Source organism: Conger conger, chromosome 1, assembly GCF_963514075.1.
Source record: "Conger conger chromosome 1, fConCon1.1, whole genome shotgun sequence".
Taxonomy (NCBI): Eukaryota; Metazoa; Chordata; class Actinopteri; order Anguilliformes; family Congridae; genus Conger; species Conger conger.
Genome location: NC_083760.1, coordinates 83,361,567 through 83,380,834, shown reverse-complemented (window position 1 = coordinate 83,380,834; position 19,268 = coordinate 83,361,567). Strand labels below are relative to the sequence as shown.

Here is a 19,268-nt window from a genome sequence, read left to right as displayed (position 1 = left end):
CGACATGTTGACTCACCTTCTGCCTGTGTTTATAGTCCTTAAATCCGTGTTTCACAATGGGTGAAAATTGTTTTATTTGCCACAGCCAAGAGTGTTTCAATGTCAGCACGTTTACGGAGATCGCTGCAATTCCTCTCTTGACCTTTAGTCCAATATAATGTCCGATAATGACAGAATGTTCTTTCAAAGTACAATATGTAAGATTTTTGTGTTAAAACGTTACAAGACCATCGTAAGTCCCTTCCTATGATTGAAAAAGGCTCACTAACATGTTGATTCATGCCTGTGTTTGTAGTCATCATCAAATAGTTTGTTGCTGCAATTCCTCTCGTGACTGTTAGAAGTCCGAAATTACCTATTGTACCTTTAAGAACTGATTGATTGTGCTAAGGAGCGACACACGCAAAGCTACTAATTTGTGGTGTCCCTCATCCAATTTGCAGATGGGGTGGAATATATTGAATGTTTTAAAAAAACATTGTGCAGATTCTCGCTCGACATTCTAAAGTTTCACACAGTACAGAGGGTAATGGGTAAAGAGTGTGGGAGCAGACACACTGTTGAAAAAAGATTATGATTATCCGTTTTGAGTTTTGTGTCTACAGTTTTGGAAAATTACCTCATGGTTCTGAAATTAGTATCAAAGTGATTGTAAAAAACTGTAAAACAGATTCATGACAAATCACATATTTCTGAAAATTGGCATCTTTTTTGTCTTAAAATAAAAGTTCAACAGAACTGAATGAGTCATTTGCAATAGCCAACTGTGGATATAGTTATGCTAATTTCTACATAGATTTATGCACCTTTGATTGTGTGAATGAAAATGTGAATCAACATTTGCAGAAATGTAAAGCTCAGAGAACTAAAAAGCACACATTGTGTATTTTATTTTAATTAATTGCTAAATAAACTTAAGGATAATGCTTGGCATATCTTTAATTTGTGTTGGCATATCACTAGTGTTTTACTAATGTTTTCTAACTTTGTTTCTGAAATCTCAGCTGTGTGAGATGAGGAGCTCTATTAGTTTCAAAAGTTTTATTTTACTCTGTCACTCGTCATCCCAAGGAAATTTAAAACTGGTTCCTTCCATCTCTTTTTTTACAATGGCAGAGAACCTGGCTTCCTGTTCAGCATTGAAATGGTTTCTCCAGTCACCTGCGGTTCCTGCAAGACCAACAAAAGAGAAATACTAGCACTGGTATATGGGGAAAGACAAGTGGCATGTTATTTTATTCAGTTTGTAATTATGACTGTGTTTGTGTCAGTCATATGGCTCTGTGTGAGTTGATGGTCTGTGCCCACCTCCGTTTAATAAAACTAATACTAAGCTCTCCCTCAGTTCCCATGTCTGCCTTCCCTACATCCGATGCCTTTCACAATTTGCATACCAACCCTGTCTCTCATACCATCTACAGCTGAACAAGCCTTACATGCACAGCTTATACATCATGACTATACCTGGCCCTCTGTCCATCTATTCTGTCTGTCCATTATTGCTTGTCTGTACCTTTCCGCAAGAACGGAGACTTGCTGCTGTCCAGGATGTCCTGTGGCACCAGGGAGTAGTTGGACATGATGTTGGTCTTCATGTTGTTAAACTGGCAGTGATTGGCCACCTTCTCCAGGACGTCAGGACTCAGCTCTCGCCCCAGGAACTGAGCCATCCTAAGCACGGCTGTCCTCAGGTCCTGGAGGAAAACAGCTGTGGTCTGTCCTGGTCTAGCAGTCATAGTTCCTAAGTTCGTTATTATCATTATTTTTTTTCAATTATGATCCAAGTCCAAGACTGCTGGTCTAAACAGAACAACTAATTTGGTACAATTAAAATGGAGAAGGTTTGGGCTCACCTTTGTGAGGTTTTCACTGAACAGTACCAGTGTTGCCAATTCCCAGGGAAAGTGACTAATGCATGGTCAAAAAGTTGATGGAAGTCACTAAATGATGTCTTATGCTAATGGAAATATTTATGCATATTTATGTATAATCACATACTAAATTCCATATGAACATGTTTATCCCACTGGTGAACAGTAGACTGTGGCTTCTCTCTACATTAATTAACCTGCTGCTGATCTGATTTGTAGAGAAGAATACCTTGCCAGCTGTGAAGCATAGAGGTGGATACATTATGCTTTGGGGTTGTGTGGCAGCTGGGAGCACCGGAAATATTGTGCGTAAGTAAGAATGGATTCCACCAAATATCAAGAAAATATCCAGAGGCTAATGTTCAAAGGTCAGTCCAGACATTGAAGTTGAATAGAGGTTGGGTACTCCAGCAAGACAATGATCCCATGCATACCTTGCAATGCTTTGTGTTCCGGGTGACGCATATCACCTAAAATTATCATTATTGCAGCATTATGAGAATGTGTTGTTGGCTGGAATTGCATTTCTCACAGGAAATAACTACCTCCAGGAAAGATGGATGAAGGTTTTGGAATGGCCACCACAGTCCCCAGACCTGAATATTATTCAGAATCAGTTATCTCAGTCATCTCAGTCTCAAACATGCTGTACATACCAGGAAGCCAAAGAATATTTCTGAGCTGGAGGTGTTCTGCCAGGAAGAATGGGGAAAGATTCCAAAAGCGAGAATTGAATGGCTACAGGTAATTAAATGCTATAGTTTCCCGAAAAGGAGTTAGAAAATACTAACTGACAGGGATCCCAAACCTTTGCACAAGGCCGTATTCCTTATTTTATTATTTTCAAAGTGTAAAAAATTATTTAAAAAAAAACATAATTGCTTTAAAATGTGAAGAAATGTGTCATGTTTAACATTGTACCATTTAGAGGTCAGGTTTGCTTCTGTTCACTTGGATATTCATTGTAAAAGGCTTTTTGAATAGGGGTGCCAACATTTTTGCAGGCTATTGCATCTGGAAGTATGGATTTCTTTATGTGCATTGGTACACACCCAAATATGGCAACAATGCACAAAAAAGACAGCTGATGTTGCCAAGTGGATGTAGCTCACCTGCACCATTTCTTCATAGGTCATATAGAGGATTCTGCCTTCAATATCTGTGTTTCTCCAGCTTTTCACATGATCTGTCCACTTGCCAAACAGTACTGCACAAACACAAACAGAGGGACTTTACTATGTTAACCAGAAGAATAACAAGCATCACCACAAATCTATGCCTCCACCTGTGAACACTTATTGTCTGCCCACCATGGGTCCCCTCCCTCACCCTGTCCGGAGAGAAATTTGTCCAGGAACTGGTCAAAGGTTCCAGGATCATCAAGGAAGCTGGCCATCCCGTGGAAATGAAAGGATGAAACGGCAATGTCTTTGGGGTTCCGGACGATGTAGATCACCTAAAATTATTATTATTATTGCAGCATTATCAGAATGTTTTGTTAGTTGGGATTGCATTTCTGGATGGAGAGGGGTCCTGCAATTTATTAATGTTTTTGAAATGCACATTTGTTTAAGAAAAACAGAAAAAACTGTTGAACCTTGAGATGCAGACACCCAGGGTGGCTCCAGGGGATTTTGGGGCCCATAAAAAGGCCCCACATTGTGAACCTACCACCACAAGCCACCCCATCACAGCACAATTACAGGACAATCTTCTCAGGGCCACTGTGAGACAGGGCCCTTGCATTCAACCAGCCCACTTGGATCAATTCACATCTCCAGCAAGGCTATGCCAGTTCAAATCAACATACAGGCATGTTGAGGTTGATTAGACCACCAAACTTCCTTCTACCCCACAGACTAACACGAACACAATAGTAATAGCAACACACCAAAAGAGGTCCTACCTTGGCCTTGGAGGTATAGAAAGAGGGGGGCATGAGGTGGTAGGGAAAGTGGGAGACCATGGCCCGAGGAGGGGGCCGGTCACCCAGAACCAGGGCAGCGCGGGTCTCCTCCAGCCAGGGAACTCGATCCCAGTTTGGGATGGTCTGTACTGGTTTCAGGTCCCCGCCATTTAGAATCAGGGGCAGAATCTCTTGCATCCATGTTGTGCCTGAGCAGAGAGACAGTTGCGATTAGTCATTGACTGGGACCCCCCATTAATGTTCATCAAATGTTCAAAATAATTGTTAGTATTATGACAATATGATAATTAGAAGTGTGATAATATACTGGCCTCAGTGAATTGACCAAATTAAAATATCAATCCAACAAATTATTATCCCAGAAGGTTGAACTTAATTTATTCAGGGCAAGACAAACTTATTTTGAGTCGCGGAACAAGGCAGGAAAGCTACTTGCCAGTTACATGAAACAGAGGGAGTTATCTTCCACCATACCTGCTATTAAAGCCCCAACTGGTGAGGTATTAACTGCAATTGTAGACATCAATAAAACTTTAAAAGACTTTTATATAGACCTTTATAGCTCAAAGTCTAGTCTTACTGAGGAGGAAATTATTACGTTCTTAGAGCCACTTGGGTTACCTAAACTGACAGAAGAGCAAAAAGAATTTCTTGACTATAACTGGGGAGGTACTTATTGAGGTGATTAATGCATTGCCTGCATGTAAGGCGTCAGGACCTGATGGCTTCACCATCAGTTTGATGGAGTTTTTTAAGAAAAAAAAAAGCATCAGCGCTTGTTCCTTCTACGCTAGAGATGTATAAAGAGGCATTAGAGAGGGGTAAATAGCCACCAACTTTGAGGCAAGCATTGATCAGTCTGGTTCCAAAAAAAAGGGTAAAGACCCTCATGACTGTAAGAATTATCGCCAAATTTCTTTAATTCAGATGGATGTTAAAATCATTTCTGATCCATACGGATCAGGTGGGGTTTATTTGCGGTCATAGCCCCTCGGATAATATAAAACATGAAGCCCATTCGCCAGTAGCTGCTATTTCTTTAGATGCCGAAAAGGCGTTTGATATGGTTGAATGGGGTTATTTAATGAAAATGTTGAGAATTCATGGGTTTGGGGACACCTATATAAATTGGATGAAGTTATTATATAAAAAACCAGAGGCTGCAGTACAAAATAATGGGCTTATCTCTGAGTATTTTACACTGGGGAGAGGAACTAGACAGGGTTCGCCTCTGTCTCCTTTGCTATTCTGTTTAGCCATCGAACCGCTTGCGGTGGCCATAAGGCATGAGACCAACTTCCCAGGCGATGGTGCAGTGCATAAATTGATGCTCTATGCAGATGATATATTATTATTTGTCTCTGACCCTGGTAGATCAGTACCTAGCCTTCTTAGGATCATTGATTCATTTTCTAAATTTTAAGGTGATAGGGTGAACTGGTCCAAATCAAAAGCAATCCCATTAACAGCATACAGCCCGTCCACAGCCTTCAATGGCCCAAGCAAGGTATTAGATACTTGGGTACCCTATTCCCACCCCAGTTGAAAGACCTGGTTAAAGTTATTTTTTACATTTTGAGCCCTTATTACAGAAAATAGATTGTGATTTTAATAGATGGCCAACTCTTAATTTGTCCATGGCTGGGAAGTTCAATGTGATCAAAATGAATTGGAAGCCCAAACTCAATTACCTCATTCAATCCCTTCCACTGGAGGTTCCCCTTACGTATTTCAAATGGTTTGATAGGATAACAAAGACATTTATTTGGAATGGTATACGACCCTGACTGCACCTTAATAAACTATGTTAGGGAAAAGCGCATTTTTAAACATTTTAAAGGTGAGCATCTTTATATGAAACAGATCCCAGTAAAAACAACGATAGCTAGACTTGAGTTCAACTTTCGTATTTATTTGCAAAGAAATGACAGAAAGTGAGAAAGCTCACCGGCTTTCTGATTTGAATCAGACATAGTAAGACTCATATACCCACTTTTCCAGGAGGGGGGGCTTTACCAAAACAAAAAGACATGAAGCTGGCCACTAACATTTATCAATATTTTGTCTTCTGAATACCCCTTGTTGACCTTGCTATATGGCCGGAATGCTAGCCTCCCCCTTCCAGGAGAAGCAGAAACATTAAGGTCAAAGGCTATCTGTCTGCTGGGAGAGAGACAGATAAAGACTCCTAGTAAGCACTTAATTCAGAAAGTGGTCTAATAGCAATAAGGATTCAAAATAAAAGGTTATTTTTTACCATGTGATTGTCTTCATGATAACACACATTGTCAATTAAGAATCAACGAAGAAAATGACCCTTACAACAACAAAATCCAGTTGAGAAAGATGTTGTTTTATTATTTCAATCTAAGACACCTGGCCCACTGGTCACTTCCTCCTGAGAGGGCCCCGCCCTGGTATAATATTGAACAATCTGTTATGGCCCCAATATCTCCATTGCAGTGTTTGTCCATCAAACTGGCTGGAGTTGCAAAATTACATCCAATAATTGCTTAGTCTAATCAATTGTACGTCGCTCTGGATAAGAGCTTCAGCCGAATGCCAAAAATGTAATGTAATGTTTCTGATCTGTTTTTTTGATTTTCTGTTTTTTTTGCCTGGTTTTGACTCTTTGTGTTTTTAAATTTCGATTTTGTACCTTCGCTTGACTGTCTTCTTGGTTTTTGAACTCTGCCTGATGACTCTCCTGATCACCCTTCATGTGTCTGTCTGCCTTGATTACGAACATTGCCTGTCCCTGTATTACGTTTTGGATCTGCCTCTTGTTTATAAAAATAAAAAAAACCCTGCCATTTTTCACGTTATCCCTGAGTCTGCGTTTGGTTCTCTCTGCCTGATTCCTGACAAGCAGCTTGCAGAGTACTTTTTTTTGGGATCAATGTTCCCAATCCCAGATCTTGTATTTCGGTTAGTGCCTGTAACCTGCACAATTAGGGAGGGATCTCAGCTCCTGAAGTCACTGGCTGGATCTGGACAGAGCTTCAGAGGATACTACATGGTCCAATACATTGGCTAATTCATATTTAGGTCATACGCAGCACAGGGAATTGGCACAAGAAAACCTCACTCCATACTCACCAAAAATGACTAAATCAAGTATGATTTTCAAAGCACAAAGCTTACAAATCTAGCCTCGAAAATATTTTGCATAGACCCACATCTCACTATTTAGTCTAACCTTCATGAGTCTTGTGTCCAGAGTGTAAACCTAGCAATCTGGAGGTCATATTTCTCTAGCTATTAATTTGTCAGTAGTTAACAAGTTTACTTACCGGACTTTGGGTAAGTGACGGCAAAAACGTCATCGTCATGAACCTGAAATTCTGCAGCATACTTCAGACTCTCAGCAGAATGGGTCACTTTCGGAACAATAAATCCACCGAAGAGTAAATATTTTTCACCCATGCCGAATGGTAGCCTAATAATGAATCAAAGAGAGTTCAATTTGGCAGACTAAGGGGCAGGTTAGGTCAAGACACACCTTAGTGAAAAACTACTGTCGCTACAACAAATAGCAAGTCATGTAAATTATTAGATTAAGACACCATAAAAATGGACTTTGCACGAATGGTCTAGAGCAGGAGTGTGAAACTCCAGTCCTGGTGGGCCACAGTGTCTGCTGGTATTTGTGGTTTCCTTTCAATTGCGTTCAGTTGAGAAATCCTTTCAAGAGAGCTTTTTAAAAACATACTCTTAATATATGTGAATAAAGCATACATGAAGGTAAATCTTCTTTACATTTTGTATTAAACAATCAGTTTTAATAGAAAAATAAGCTTTTCTGTTGGAGCCATTATTCCTAGAAGGAAACCTTTATGTTTTGTGTGTTACTTACCTTTGGCTGTGGAAAGGAAAAGAGCTTGATTAGTGTCATTTGATATGTTGTCTTTCAGTTGTTGAAGCCTAGCCCATAGTATATGGTAGTTTTCTCATGTTATGCCACCCACTGGTCAGGTGTGGCTACTGCACTTAGAGGTGTGCACCCCTTGGGTCAAGGGTTAAAAGTAAGATGGCTGCCACCAGTCAGTGTGACACATGTGAACAGTGAATGAAAGCATGGAAGCAGGCCTCTCGGCAAGATAAGGTTTTCAAGTGTTATACAAAGGCTACCGGAGCATAAATCAAGCATTATATTTTATTATATTTGACATCATTTAGAAGGCAGTTTAAAAGATTAGTTTAGTTTTGTGTATCAACTCATCTACCATCCATAACCCGGTGCTGACCACGCCTGAAGCAACAAATGGTGAGTTAAACAAACACATTGAAGCCCTGCCAAAACCTGCTTGTTGTAAATAAATGAAGATGAAAATTGAACTTAAAGTTGAAAGCAAACACTGGCAATGTCACAAACAATGGCACAAACATTTTCTGATCATTCATATGTTTCAATTAAAAGATATGCAGATGTTTTATATTTGGATAGATTTGGGGCACTTGCAGACATCTGGGTGCAGTTTTGGGAAACTGATGCGGAATTTGAATGCCTGTCGAGATCTTTCCCATATTTTGTACACAAGTACAAAAAAAGCTGGAGGGGTGGGAGTGAGACACCTTTTTTGTTTCCAGGATAAAACGTGCTGTATAATTTAATAAGCAAGGACACATAATATCATTTAGTTTCCACATGTCCTTTTGAAGTCTCCACATGCCCTTTTTGGAAAGCTGCCTAGAAAAAACAACGTATAATGCTAATTATTTGGTGATATTGTAATCAACTAGCACACTAGCCACAACCACAATCATCTGCATCCACTCAAAAACAGAAAATTCTTTCAGTGAGAAAAAAGAGCTTTCACTTCCACTGTGTTTGAGCTTCTGTAACTTTGTTTTATTAATATTTAGAGTAACTCTGACTCTTGGAAACAAGGGTTACTTTCAAAAGAGATCAGGATTATACCTGTTGTCAAAAGGGTTCATGAATAGTAACCATTTGTCATTTTCAAGTTGGTGTTAAGAAAAGGGGTAATTCTTAAGGGGTTAAGTGACTATTGGACTTGAATTTTTCCTTCCATTCTTCCACATATTTTAAATCGCAGTGACCGCTGAGTTTGTGGATTGTATATTCCACTAATTCACACTTTCTTCAAGAACCTTAGAACATTTCTCAGGGTCCCAAGTTTTATGATGAATGAGGAAGTCACACCAGAATGAAGATCATTCACTATTGAACTGCAGGCTTTATTTCTGGTACAGTGAGAGAAATATAAAACACTTTACAAGTTTGTAAGGAATTAAAAAGCTAAGAAAATCAGCCGCAGCTCAGGACAGTTTTAACTGTGGTGCCATGACAAGTGTCTGACAGACCTCAGCAGCAGCCAGGCCAGAGGGCTTAAAATGAGAGTTCAATAGAACTGAATGAGTAATTTGCAAAATGCAACTGTGGATATAATTATAGTGATTTCTACATGTACCTTTGATTGTGGGAGTGAAAATATATGAATCAACATTTGAACTAAGAAACGTAGAGAACTAAACATTACCAAACATAAGATGAATGATTGCCATATACTTCATTTGTGAGCACTGGTGTTTCACTAATGTTTTCTAACTTCTTTGTTTCTGAAATCTCAGCTGTGTGAGATGAGGAGCTCTATTAGTTCCTAAAGTTTTATTTTACTCTGTCACTCGTCATCCCAAGGAAATTTAAAACTGGTTCCTTCCATCTCTTTTTTTATAATGGCAGAGAACCTGGCTTCCTGTTCAGCATTGAAATGGTTTCTCCAGTCTCCTGTGGTTCCTGCAAGACCAACAAAAGAGAAACACTAGCACTGGTATATGGGGAAAGACAAGTAGCATGTTATTTTATTCAGTTTGTAATTATGACTGCGTTTGTCATTCATATGGGTCTGTGTGAGCTGATGGTCTGTGCCCACCTCCCTTTAATAAAACTAATACTAAGCTCTCCCTCAGTTCCCATGTCTGTCTTCCATACATCCGATGCCTTTCACAATTTGCGTACCAACCCTGTCTCTCATACCATCTACAGCTGAACAAGCCTTACATGCACAGCTTATACATCATGACTATACCTGGTCCCTCTATTGGCCCTCTGTCCATTATTGCTTGTCTGTACCTTTCCGCAAGAACAGAGACTTGCCGGTGTCCATGATGTCCTTCGGCACCAGGGAGTAGTTGGACATGATGTTGGTCTTCATGTTGTTAAACTGGCAGTGATCAACCACCTTCTCCAGGATGTCAGGACTCAGCTCTCGGCCCAGGAACTGAGCCATCCTAAGCACGGCTGCCCTCAGGTCCTGGAGGAAAACAGCTGTGGTCAGTCCTGGTCTAGCAGGCATAGCTCCTAAGTTGATTAATATATATATATATATATATATATATATATATATATGTATATATTTTTTTAATAACAATGTAGAACAGAACAATGCTTATCCAAAAACAGCAATATAAAGAATTAACCTGCAAAAAGAAAAGAAATGAATATGAATGACCAAACTCTGTTTGCTCTTAGGTACATTACATTACATTACAAGGCATTTAGCAGACGCTCTTATCCAGACTGACGTACAACGAAGTGCAGTTCAAACAGAGGAACAAGTGCGAAGAGGACGGTCCCTGGAGGACGGTACAGTTCCGAGTCCGAGCGCGATGAGTCTTCAGTCTGCGTTTGAAAGTGGTCAGAGACTCTGCTGTTCTGACATCCAAAGGAAGGTCATTCCACCACCATCCGGCCAGAACAGAAAGCACACGCACTGGCCCCACGGTCCAATCAAAATGGTCAAGGTATAAGTTACTTTTCATAGTGGCTGCTCTCACTAAATGACGTCATATTCTAGTTTACATGTACTAATATTAATAATCACATACGAAATATTCTTCAGTTACAATGTTTTTTGGAAAATGTTTATCTCACTGGCGGAACGTAGACTGCAGCTTCTCTCTGCACTCACTAACCTGCCGCTGATCTGAGCTGTAGAGTGATAGCAGGTGCAGGGAAGACTGCAGACCCACTGAGCAGTGTTGGTGACTTTCCCAAGGAAGTTGATTGGTAAGTCTGCTCAAAAGTTGCTAAGTTTGTCCCAAGGCTCCTTTTTGAAATAAAAAAATTCATAAAAATCACTAATGCTCTGAAAAATGTCTCCTCCTTTCCTTCTATCTCGAAGTATGGGACACACCCAAATTCTCCAATATGGCAACAATGCACAAAAAAGACAGCTGATGTTGCCAAGAGGGTGTAGCTCACCTGCATCATAGGTCATATAGAGGATTCTGCCTTCAATATCTGTGTTTCTCCAGCTTTTCACATGATCTGTCCACTTGCCATAAATGACTGCACAAACACAAACAGGAACTTTACTATGTTAACCAGAAGAATAGCAAGCTTCACCACAAATCTATGCATCCACCTGCCAACACTTATTCTCTGCCCACCACGGGTCCCCTCCCTCACCCTGTCTGGAGAGAAATTTGTCCAGGAACTGGTCAAAGGTTCCAGGATCATCAAGGTAGCTGGCCATCCCGTGGAAATGAAAGGATGAAACGGCAGTGTCTTTGGGGTTCCGGGTGACGTAGATCACCTAAAGAGTGTAACAGAAAAATGGGATGAGGGGCGTTACATGTAGCAACAATCCCCCCCTGGGATTTTGGGGCCCATAAAAATGTCTCACATTAGCCCATCGCCAACCGCAGGTCACACCATTATTGCACAATTATTGAGTATTGAGGGCTTCTATGACACAGGGCCCTTCATTTTCCAGCAAGGCTATCACACTTCAAATCAACATCCAGGCATGCTGAGGCGGATTAGATCAACCAAACTTCCTTCCACCCAACAGAATGACACAAACTAAATAGTAATAGCTACCTTGGCCTTGGAGGTGTAGAAAGAGGGGGGCATGAGGTGGTAGGGCCAGTGGGAGACCATAACTCGAGGAGGGGGCCGGTCGCCCAGAACCAGGGGAGCGCGGGGCCCCCCCAGCCAGGGAACTCGATCCCAGTTTGGGATGGTCTGTACTGGTGTCAGGTCCCCGCCATTTAGAATCAGGGGCAGAATCTCTTGCATCCATGTTGTGCCTGAGCAGAGAGACAGTTGTGATTATGGCTCATTGCCATGGAGCTCTCAATACAGTTTTTTTTTTACAATTGCCAACAAGCATTTTGTGATATCATGTTTCCTTTTTCAAAACTCTTCACACGGTTAGCACAACAGCAGTCTATGTGTACTGAACTGTGGATCCTTTTTCATTGATTTCACACAAAATGCATTAAATAATTCAAAATACATGAATTATTTTCTCACTCAAAGACAACCACCTGCAAAACTCTTCTTATCTACAACACTTTTTGTACATTAAATAGTTAAAATAGTGTTTTCAAAAACCTGAGTTAAAAACATTTCCGCTGGCAAGGAATTGGTATGGACCTCCTCGGACCATTAGAGTGCAGCACAAAAGGATATTACTTTGTATTTGTCATAGTAGACTATGTGACCCGGTATCCGGAGGCGGTCCCCTTCCACAATATATCTGCCAAGACTATTGCAGAGGCGTGGTTTTATTTTTTCTCCCGAAAAATCCTGAGATTCTCACCGATCAAGGCACCTCATTCATGTCACGGACACTGAAGGAGGTTTACTAATCTTTGGACATCAAGTCTATTAGTACCACCGTATACCACCATCAAACAGCGGTTCAATAAGAATGAAGACAATGATTTGCAAGTTTGTTTCCACTAATATCTGATATTGGGATAAATGACTTGACCCCCTGTTATTTGATGCAGCTACAAGAGATTCCCCAAGCTTCCACTGGGTTTTCCCCCTTTGAGTTACTGTATGGCCAAAAGGGCATTGTGGATCTGTTAACGGAAACTGGTCCAAGCCAAACTAAAAATGAATTTCAGTATGTATTGGACCTGTGAGTACAGCTGCAGGCTCAAATGGTAAATGGTTGGCATTTATATAGCGCCTTTATCCAAAGCACTGTACAATTGATGCTTCTCATTGACCCATTCATACACACACTCACACTCACACACCAACGGCAATTGGCTGCCATGCAAGGCACCGACCAGCTCGTCAGGAGCATTTGGGGGTCGGGTGTCTTGCACAGGGACACTTCGACACAGCCCGGGCAGGGGATCGAACCGGCAACCCTCTGACTGCCAGACGACTGCTCTTACTGCCTGAGCCATGTCGCCTCACAAGGCTCAAGGACGTCAGAGACGACAATACAACAGGGGAGCGCAATTACGAATATTCAAACCGGGAGACAAAGTTCTGGTATTACTCCCATCGTCCGCTTACAAATTATTCGGCAAGTGTCAAGGACCTTTTGAGGTTACACAGCGATTCGGGAGTGTAGACTATGAGGTTATTCATTCTGATAGGGGCGGGGCACGTCAGATCTACCATCTCAATTTGATAGAATTCTGGACCAACGCCAGAATTACCCAGTGGTATCTGTCCCTACAGCTGTTCCACGCTTGTGCCTAAATGTGTGCCCTTTCTCACAGTAGGCGTCTGAGACCGTGGAACTACGGACGAGAAAGCCGTTGTGAGAGAGAGCCGAGTCTGAAAGCCACATAGCTGACGAACGACAGGGCGGACACTACAAAGCGAAACTGCAGTCTGGTTTTGTCACTATTATTCTAGTTTGTTGTTTTGACCCCGAACCCAGGAGGGTGACGGGCGAAGACCCTTTTGTTTATTTATATTTCACCCTCTCTCTCTTGCTAATTATTTTCCTCATGGAAGTGAATGGTATATGACCATGGTCCACATGATGAGATGATCAGGCAAGACCGTTTTAAATGGACGCCTAGATCGGAGACTGCTTTCCGGATGCTTAAAGAGATGTTTGTCTCAGAACCCATTACCTTTCACGGTTGAGGGTGACGCCTCGGAGTTAGGAGCTGGGGCCATATTGCCACAGCGTTCTCCGGAGGAGGGAAAGGAGCACCCGTGCGCATATTTCTCTTGCGGCCTCTCCCCGGCCGAGATAAATTACGACGTGGGCGACTGAGAACTCCTGGTGTCATTGGCTGGAGGGCTCTGAGCACCCATTCAGGGTCTGGACGGACCATGAAGAACCTACATTACATTACATTATTGGCATTTGGCAGACGCTCTTATCCAGAGCGACGTACAACAAAGTGCATACCCATAACCAGGGCTAAGTGCACAGAAAGACCCTAGAGGGAAGTACAATTTCAATTTCAAAACCTGGAGTATATACAAGGGGCCAAGCATCACAACACTAGGCAGGTCCTTGTTTTTCTCCATTTCATACTTACCTCTCTCTCCCTCCTTTCTTCCGCGTTTGCCCAGTTATTTTGGATTGCTTTCAGTTGGCGCTGCCGAGAGATTATTTTCTCTTCCTCATTCTTTTTTTTTGGTTTGGCTTTTGGCACGACCGGGAATCAAACCCCGGTCCCCAGTGTGCAACGGCAGTCAACTGCAACCGCAAGTCCACTAGATCTTAGCTTGTTGTGCCACCACGACTCCCTTTCTTCCTTGTTCTTACGAGTTCGCCCAGTTTTAGCGGGTTGTTGCCGCTGCCGAGAGGTTATACTCTCTTTTTTCCTCCCCCGTTTCATTGGGGAGTTTTTATTTTGTCCCTTTGTTTTCGTTATTCAACAAGCTTTTAGTTTCCTGTCGAGTCGCTCCTGGGTTTCTACCCCGGCTGCTCCCCCTCTTACAGGTGGATGGCAAGAGAGATAAGATAAGATATGACAAAGACGGGAACTTGGCCAAAATGTGGTTTACTAGCATTTATCAATAAGTATTCTATACGTATATACAGTATGTGTGTGCTTTTTCCTACTATGGTTTTAGAATTGCTGTTTCATGTTATGTTTCATTTTGTGTATTTTGTGTTTCCATTTTGTGTTGGCATTTTGGAATTAGAGTACTACTGGATATGCAAACATATGGCAAAAATAAAGCATATTGAGGAATACTGCTGCATATTTTGGGCGACACCTTTAGCCAATGTTATGGTAGAATTGAGACTGATTTTTTATGAAGTGCATTCATATTGCGAGAATATTATTTTGTGGAAAAAAAACTGCCAAACGTCGGAAATCCGGCACCGTGCCTGAGAACTTTAAGCACTAGGCTACAAGTAATCACATGGATACATGCTTTTCATTCCTGACACATGTTCTAGCGGACAACTGAGGAGTTTACATTTTCAGAAGTCAGCACAAATTACAAATTAAAAAATCTCAGAATTTCTGTCAGGATCAACCACCAAAAAAGTGATATTCTCTAGCTCAATTTGCAAATGTTTGCACACAGGATTTCAAAACTGATACACTCAAGGTCAAAACCTAAGCTAGAAATACGATATGGAAATGCATTCAAAACCATTAAAAAGTTTTCATGATAGTTAAAGTGCTGATAGAACTTGCTGCAGATTGTGCTTCTGCTTGTGAATTGGTTATTGAATAGAGCAATCACACCTGATTCAGTTACACACCTACCCAGCTATTGAGGGAATTCAAATTTCATCTTTGGAATGATTTTCTTCAAGATGGACCCAGGACAAAATACAAAAGTGGGTGAAAGAGGAAGACAAATTTCTGGATGATGGAGGGGGAGAGGGAGATGAGTATGAATGTTCAGTGCCATTCAACATAGAGGGCGGATGCCGGATGTCATATACAACGGATCCATTGTATCAATTTGTCAGTTTGCTTTCCAGCCGTGCCAATATCAAGTAAATTGATATTTTACTTTGTAAAGTAAAATGATTGAGTTTAAAGTGTCCTTTGATATGGAAAGGAGCAGGAACGAAAACATTTTAGGCAACATCCTCGGTTCGAAATACCAGCAAGACCACCAAACCCCGGCAAAGCAAATTATGAATCATAAGGACACAGTTATTTCAATACCTGCACGTTATCTGGCCGATAAACGTCTACAACAAAACAAATGATTTGTGTGTGTCAGTGTCGTCTGGTGTAACGTAAACTAGCAAGCTAGCTAACGTTAATGCAGTCGGGATACATTATTGGAATAGCGTTGCTTAGCTAAGGTTAGTGCAATGGGGATACATTATTCCTACTAACGTTAGTATCGTTGCTTCGATAGTGGAGTGGGGATACATTATTGCTAGCAAACGTTCACAATACCATTGCTTAGCAACCGATAAACTACTGTTCAGCGGAATAATATATTTACATAGTTCCATTAAAAGTACATTAATTTAAATTTTGTCTAGTCTTTCTTTAGTGGAATTTTGAAAGATATATGTGGTAACCGTTGTATCGTTATGGAAGCGTTATGGAACTCGAACCTGTGGGAAATTGTGGATATTGGCTGAGCTAGGGGGTGTAACGGCTTCGCGTCGTGCCTAACCACCCCGCTAGCTGTGCCAATATCCACCACATACCACGGGTTCTCCTTCCATAACGCCTAAGCAAACCAGCAGATGGTTGCCTGGGATATATAAGGTATTCTTTCCCCAGTGTATACCCAGAGAGGACATATGGTGTGATGTTGACAAGAACATGTGGCCAAATAAAGTAGACCAGGTAGACAACAACCAGCATTACTGTACCTTTTTTTCACTGTACGTTATATTCATGTTTGCCAATAATACCTATACTGCAGCATTTCAATGACTTGTCCCACATGTTTTTACAGTGGTACATTCCATACAGTAATCCAGGGGCGTCACCAAGGTTTGAATACATTTGGGGCTGAGCCAAAATTATTTGGGGCTGAGCTGGAAAGATGTGTTCCATGCATTTGACCTTCACAGGTGAAATTACAGTAATGTTTACCAGTATGTATAAATATAATAAACTAGGAGCCTGATGACAGTAGATTGGATTGAAAGACTTATTTGTAAAACCATTTAAACCATTTAAGCATTTAACCATTTAAACACCATTTTCTCCAAATTATGTCACCAACTCCCAAAGTATCATTCTATCCTTCTAACTGATGTAATCTATGCATACATCAAATAATAACATGTAAACAGTTAATTTTACACTTTTCTCATATTCATGAACAAACTTATAAATTGTGTTATTTGTAAGAATTTAAGGAATGTTTCTAAATGAATTAATGACAGGTTTGTTTTTGCCAGATTTTAAGGAGGGGAAATATTTTGGGAAGTCTGCATAATGCAATGGGTGCATACACAGCCACTTAGTGGGTGGACAAAAACAATGTTTTAAGCTTATGCCTACAGTCAGCGCAATAAAGCGTGTATTTAACCTACCAGACAAGCCACTGCGAAGATATCCTCATCTTGAACTTCAAACGCCATACTGAAGTTGATACTATCTTCAGAATATGCACATTTAGTAACAGTAATACTAAGTAGTCGCCATAGTAAGCTTTGCTCAGGATTTTTCCCCTGGATGTGTGGCCTTCCTGAATCTGCTTATAGCTGAGACGTGTTTTTTCAGTTTAGCAGACAAACTCATCTATGTGCTTTTGGTTACAACTTGCGCAAAGAAGGCGCAGATCATAGTAGGCTACGTCTCTATTGCCCACGATTTTAATGGAATATTTAATGGATATAAGATAGCCTAAGCACTTCTAAGATAACCATATAACTTGTGAACTGATGATTGCTGCTTTGATAGATAGCCATTACGATCGCAATGAGTCCTAAGTCCTTACCTAACTATTTCGTTTACGACGCGTCTTTCTTCCCGATTCAATCCTTGTAGGCTACTGAATTCTAGCAAAACCATCTAGAATCATAATTTCACAGGTTGACGCAAGATTCCAGAAGTCGAACGGCAGAATAATTGTGGCAAGTTCTCCAATACGTTTGGTACAACCTACCTGCTGATTTTTTTTTATAAAACTACAGGACAGTGTAGGCTACCTAAGATAATTGAGGCCTTTTTAAAGGTGAAGGGTTGTTTTTAACTAGGCATATTCACTGTTCTTTATACTAAATGTTTCGAAATGTACAAACTTCATTATTTTTGAAATAATTTTCGCTTAACAATTTTTTTCAACATGTGCTTAAGACTTTGCCGACGTCTACAGTCAACGCAATAAATCGTGTATTTAACCTACCAGACTTAGGATAAGTGACTGCAAAGATATCATCATCTTGAACTTCAAACGCCATACTGAACTGGATACTCTCTTCAGACAGTGCCACTTTTGGTAACAGTAATCCATGATGACAAAGGTACTTTTTGCGATGGTCAGTAGTCGCCATAGTAAGCTTTGCTCCGGAATGCCCACTGCCCAATTTTTCCTGGATGTGTGGTCGTCCTGAATCTGCTTACAGCTGAGACTTGCTTTTTGTTTTAGAGGTGTAGCCGACAGAAAGAATCGTGATGCAGGAACATGGGAGGAGAGGCAATTTGATGATTGTGCGTACCGATTAGGCTGGCCCAGGCATGGGCAAACTACGGCCCGCGGGCCATATATGGCTTTTTAATCCGGCCCGCCGAACTTTGTATTACTCTCTACTTCACTTTTTCGCTTTGCCCTTTGAGCCCTTCTGTAAAAATGAGCGGACCAAAGAAAACAAAAATGGACAGTGAGTGCCGAGTGTTTAATAAGGACAACAAAAGTCCGATCAACGGCTGTATGTCTGATATGCCAAAAACCTGTTGCGGTTTTCAAAGAATACAATATCAGCCGTCACTTTGCCACGAAGCATGCTAACTACCCTAGAAAGCAGTCAACGCAAGAACGGGCGGCTACTGCTCAGAGGTTGACGGCTAATTTACAGACTCAGCAAATTCATTCATTCAAATGAGCAAAGGCTAGCAAGCCTGTCTCCGAAGGTTTTTGAAAGAATGCATGGTAGAGACAGCAGATCTGTTGTGTTGTGGTAAATTTATTATTTTTCATATTCATGTCTGGTTTTCTGTTTACATTCATTCGTCTTTGCACTCGTCTTCCCCTGTGATGTCTGTGTCTTTATGTTGTTCTGAGCCCGAGACACTTCCCTGTCTTTGTGATTCACTATTTGGGTGTTTCGGAATTTTCTGGTTTCCCACGATTCCTTCTCAGTCTTGCTTTTTCTTATCCTGCTTTTCGAGTCCTGAGCCTTTATATTCCTTTACCCCAGTTCTAGCCTCCTTGCTCCCGAGCCCTTGCCCTTGTGATATTCTGTCCTGTTTGTTTTTGTTTTCTGGATTCTCATTTTTGACCCCTGCCTGCTTCTCTGGACTCTTCTCTTGTTTTGTGGATCTCTGTTATTTGGATTGACCAGTTATTGACCAGTTTTTGAACTCTGGCTGTTTTTTTATTGCGCTTTGTCTGCACCTTATCCTCCTGCTATTAAACCTGCCACTTTTCAACATCCTAGTGTCTGCTATAGGTTCCTCTGCCCCCCCCCCCCCCCCGGTGTGATACGATTATCACTGCTTCATCACTTTGTGGTGGCACGATCAGGGATCGATACCCCACTGGAGTGGAACGGTGAGGACGCCGACGTCAGGAGCTGGGTAAAGTAATTGACGGCGAATATTTCCCTATGTCCGATAAATAG

The 19,268-nt window shown here is 41.2% G+C and overlaps 2 protein-coding genes across 2 annotated transcripts; both read right to left on the bottom strand.

The window, feature by feature from the left end:
• Positions 1-1,054: 1,054 nt before the first annotated feature.
• On the bottom strand, positions 1,055-7,224 carry LOC133109648 (sulfotransferase 2B1-like). Its single transcript, XM_061219100.1, has 6 exons — positions 7,092-7,224; positions 3,778-3,986; positions 3,201-3,327; positions 2,984-3,078; positions 1,514-1,694; positions 1,055-1,170 (listed from the first exon to the last, which is right to left on the bottom strand). Exons 1-6 carry the CDS (start codon positions 7,222-7,224, stop codon positions 1,055-1,057), a joined length of 861 nt encoding a protein of 286 aa, XP_061075084.1.
• A 1,922-nt stretch (positions 7,225-9,146) lies between these two features.
• LOC133106962 (sulfotransferase 2B1-like) lies at positions 9,147-18,006 on the bottom strand. Its single transcript, XM_061216072.1, has 6 exons — positions 17,834-18,006; positions 11,648-11,856; positions 11,234-11,360; positions 11,027-11,113; positions 9,896-10,090; positions 9,147-9,559 (listed from the first exon to the last, which is right to left on the bottom strand). The coding sequence occupies exons 1-6, from the start codon at positions 17,979-17,981 to the stop codon at positions 9,444-9,446; spliced, it is 882 nt and encodes a 293-aa protein (XP_061072056.1). The 5' UTR covers positions 17,982-18,006; the 3' UTR covers positions 9,147-9,443.
• Positions 18,007-19,268: the final 1,262 nt, after the last annotated feature.

What these genes read in the sequence shown, in the direction of transcription:
- LOC133106962 (XM_061216072.1), bottom strand. Translation starts at nt 17,981, where the DNA reads ATGGCGACTACTGACCATCGCAAAAAGTACCTTTGTCATCATGGATTA. An exon ending in AGTCACTTATCCTAAGTCTG is followed by an intron (nt 11,857 to 17,833) that starts GTAGGTTAAATA and finishes CTCTCTGCTCAG; the next exon opens with GCACAACATGGATGCAAGAG. An exon ending in CAAATTTCTCTCCAGACAGG is followed by an intron (nt 11,114 to 11,233) that starts GTGAGGGAGGGG and finishes GTGTTTGTGCAG; the next exon opens with TCATTTATGGCAAGTGGACA.
- LOC133109648 (XM_061219100.1), bottom strand. Translation starts at nt 7,224, where the DNA reads ATGGGTGAAAAATATTTACTCTTCGGTGGATTTATTGTTCCGAAAGTG. An exon ending in TCTATACCTCCAAGGCCAAG is followed by an intron (nt 3,328 to 3,777) that starts GTAGGACCTCTT and finishes TAATAATTTTAG; the next exon opens with GTGATCTACATCGTCCGGAA. An exon ending in CCTATGAAGAAATGGTGCAG is followed by an intron (nt 1,695 to 2,983) that starts GTGAGCTACATC and finishes GTTTTCCTCCAG; the next exon opens with GACCTGAGGACAGCCGTGCT.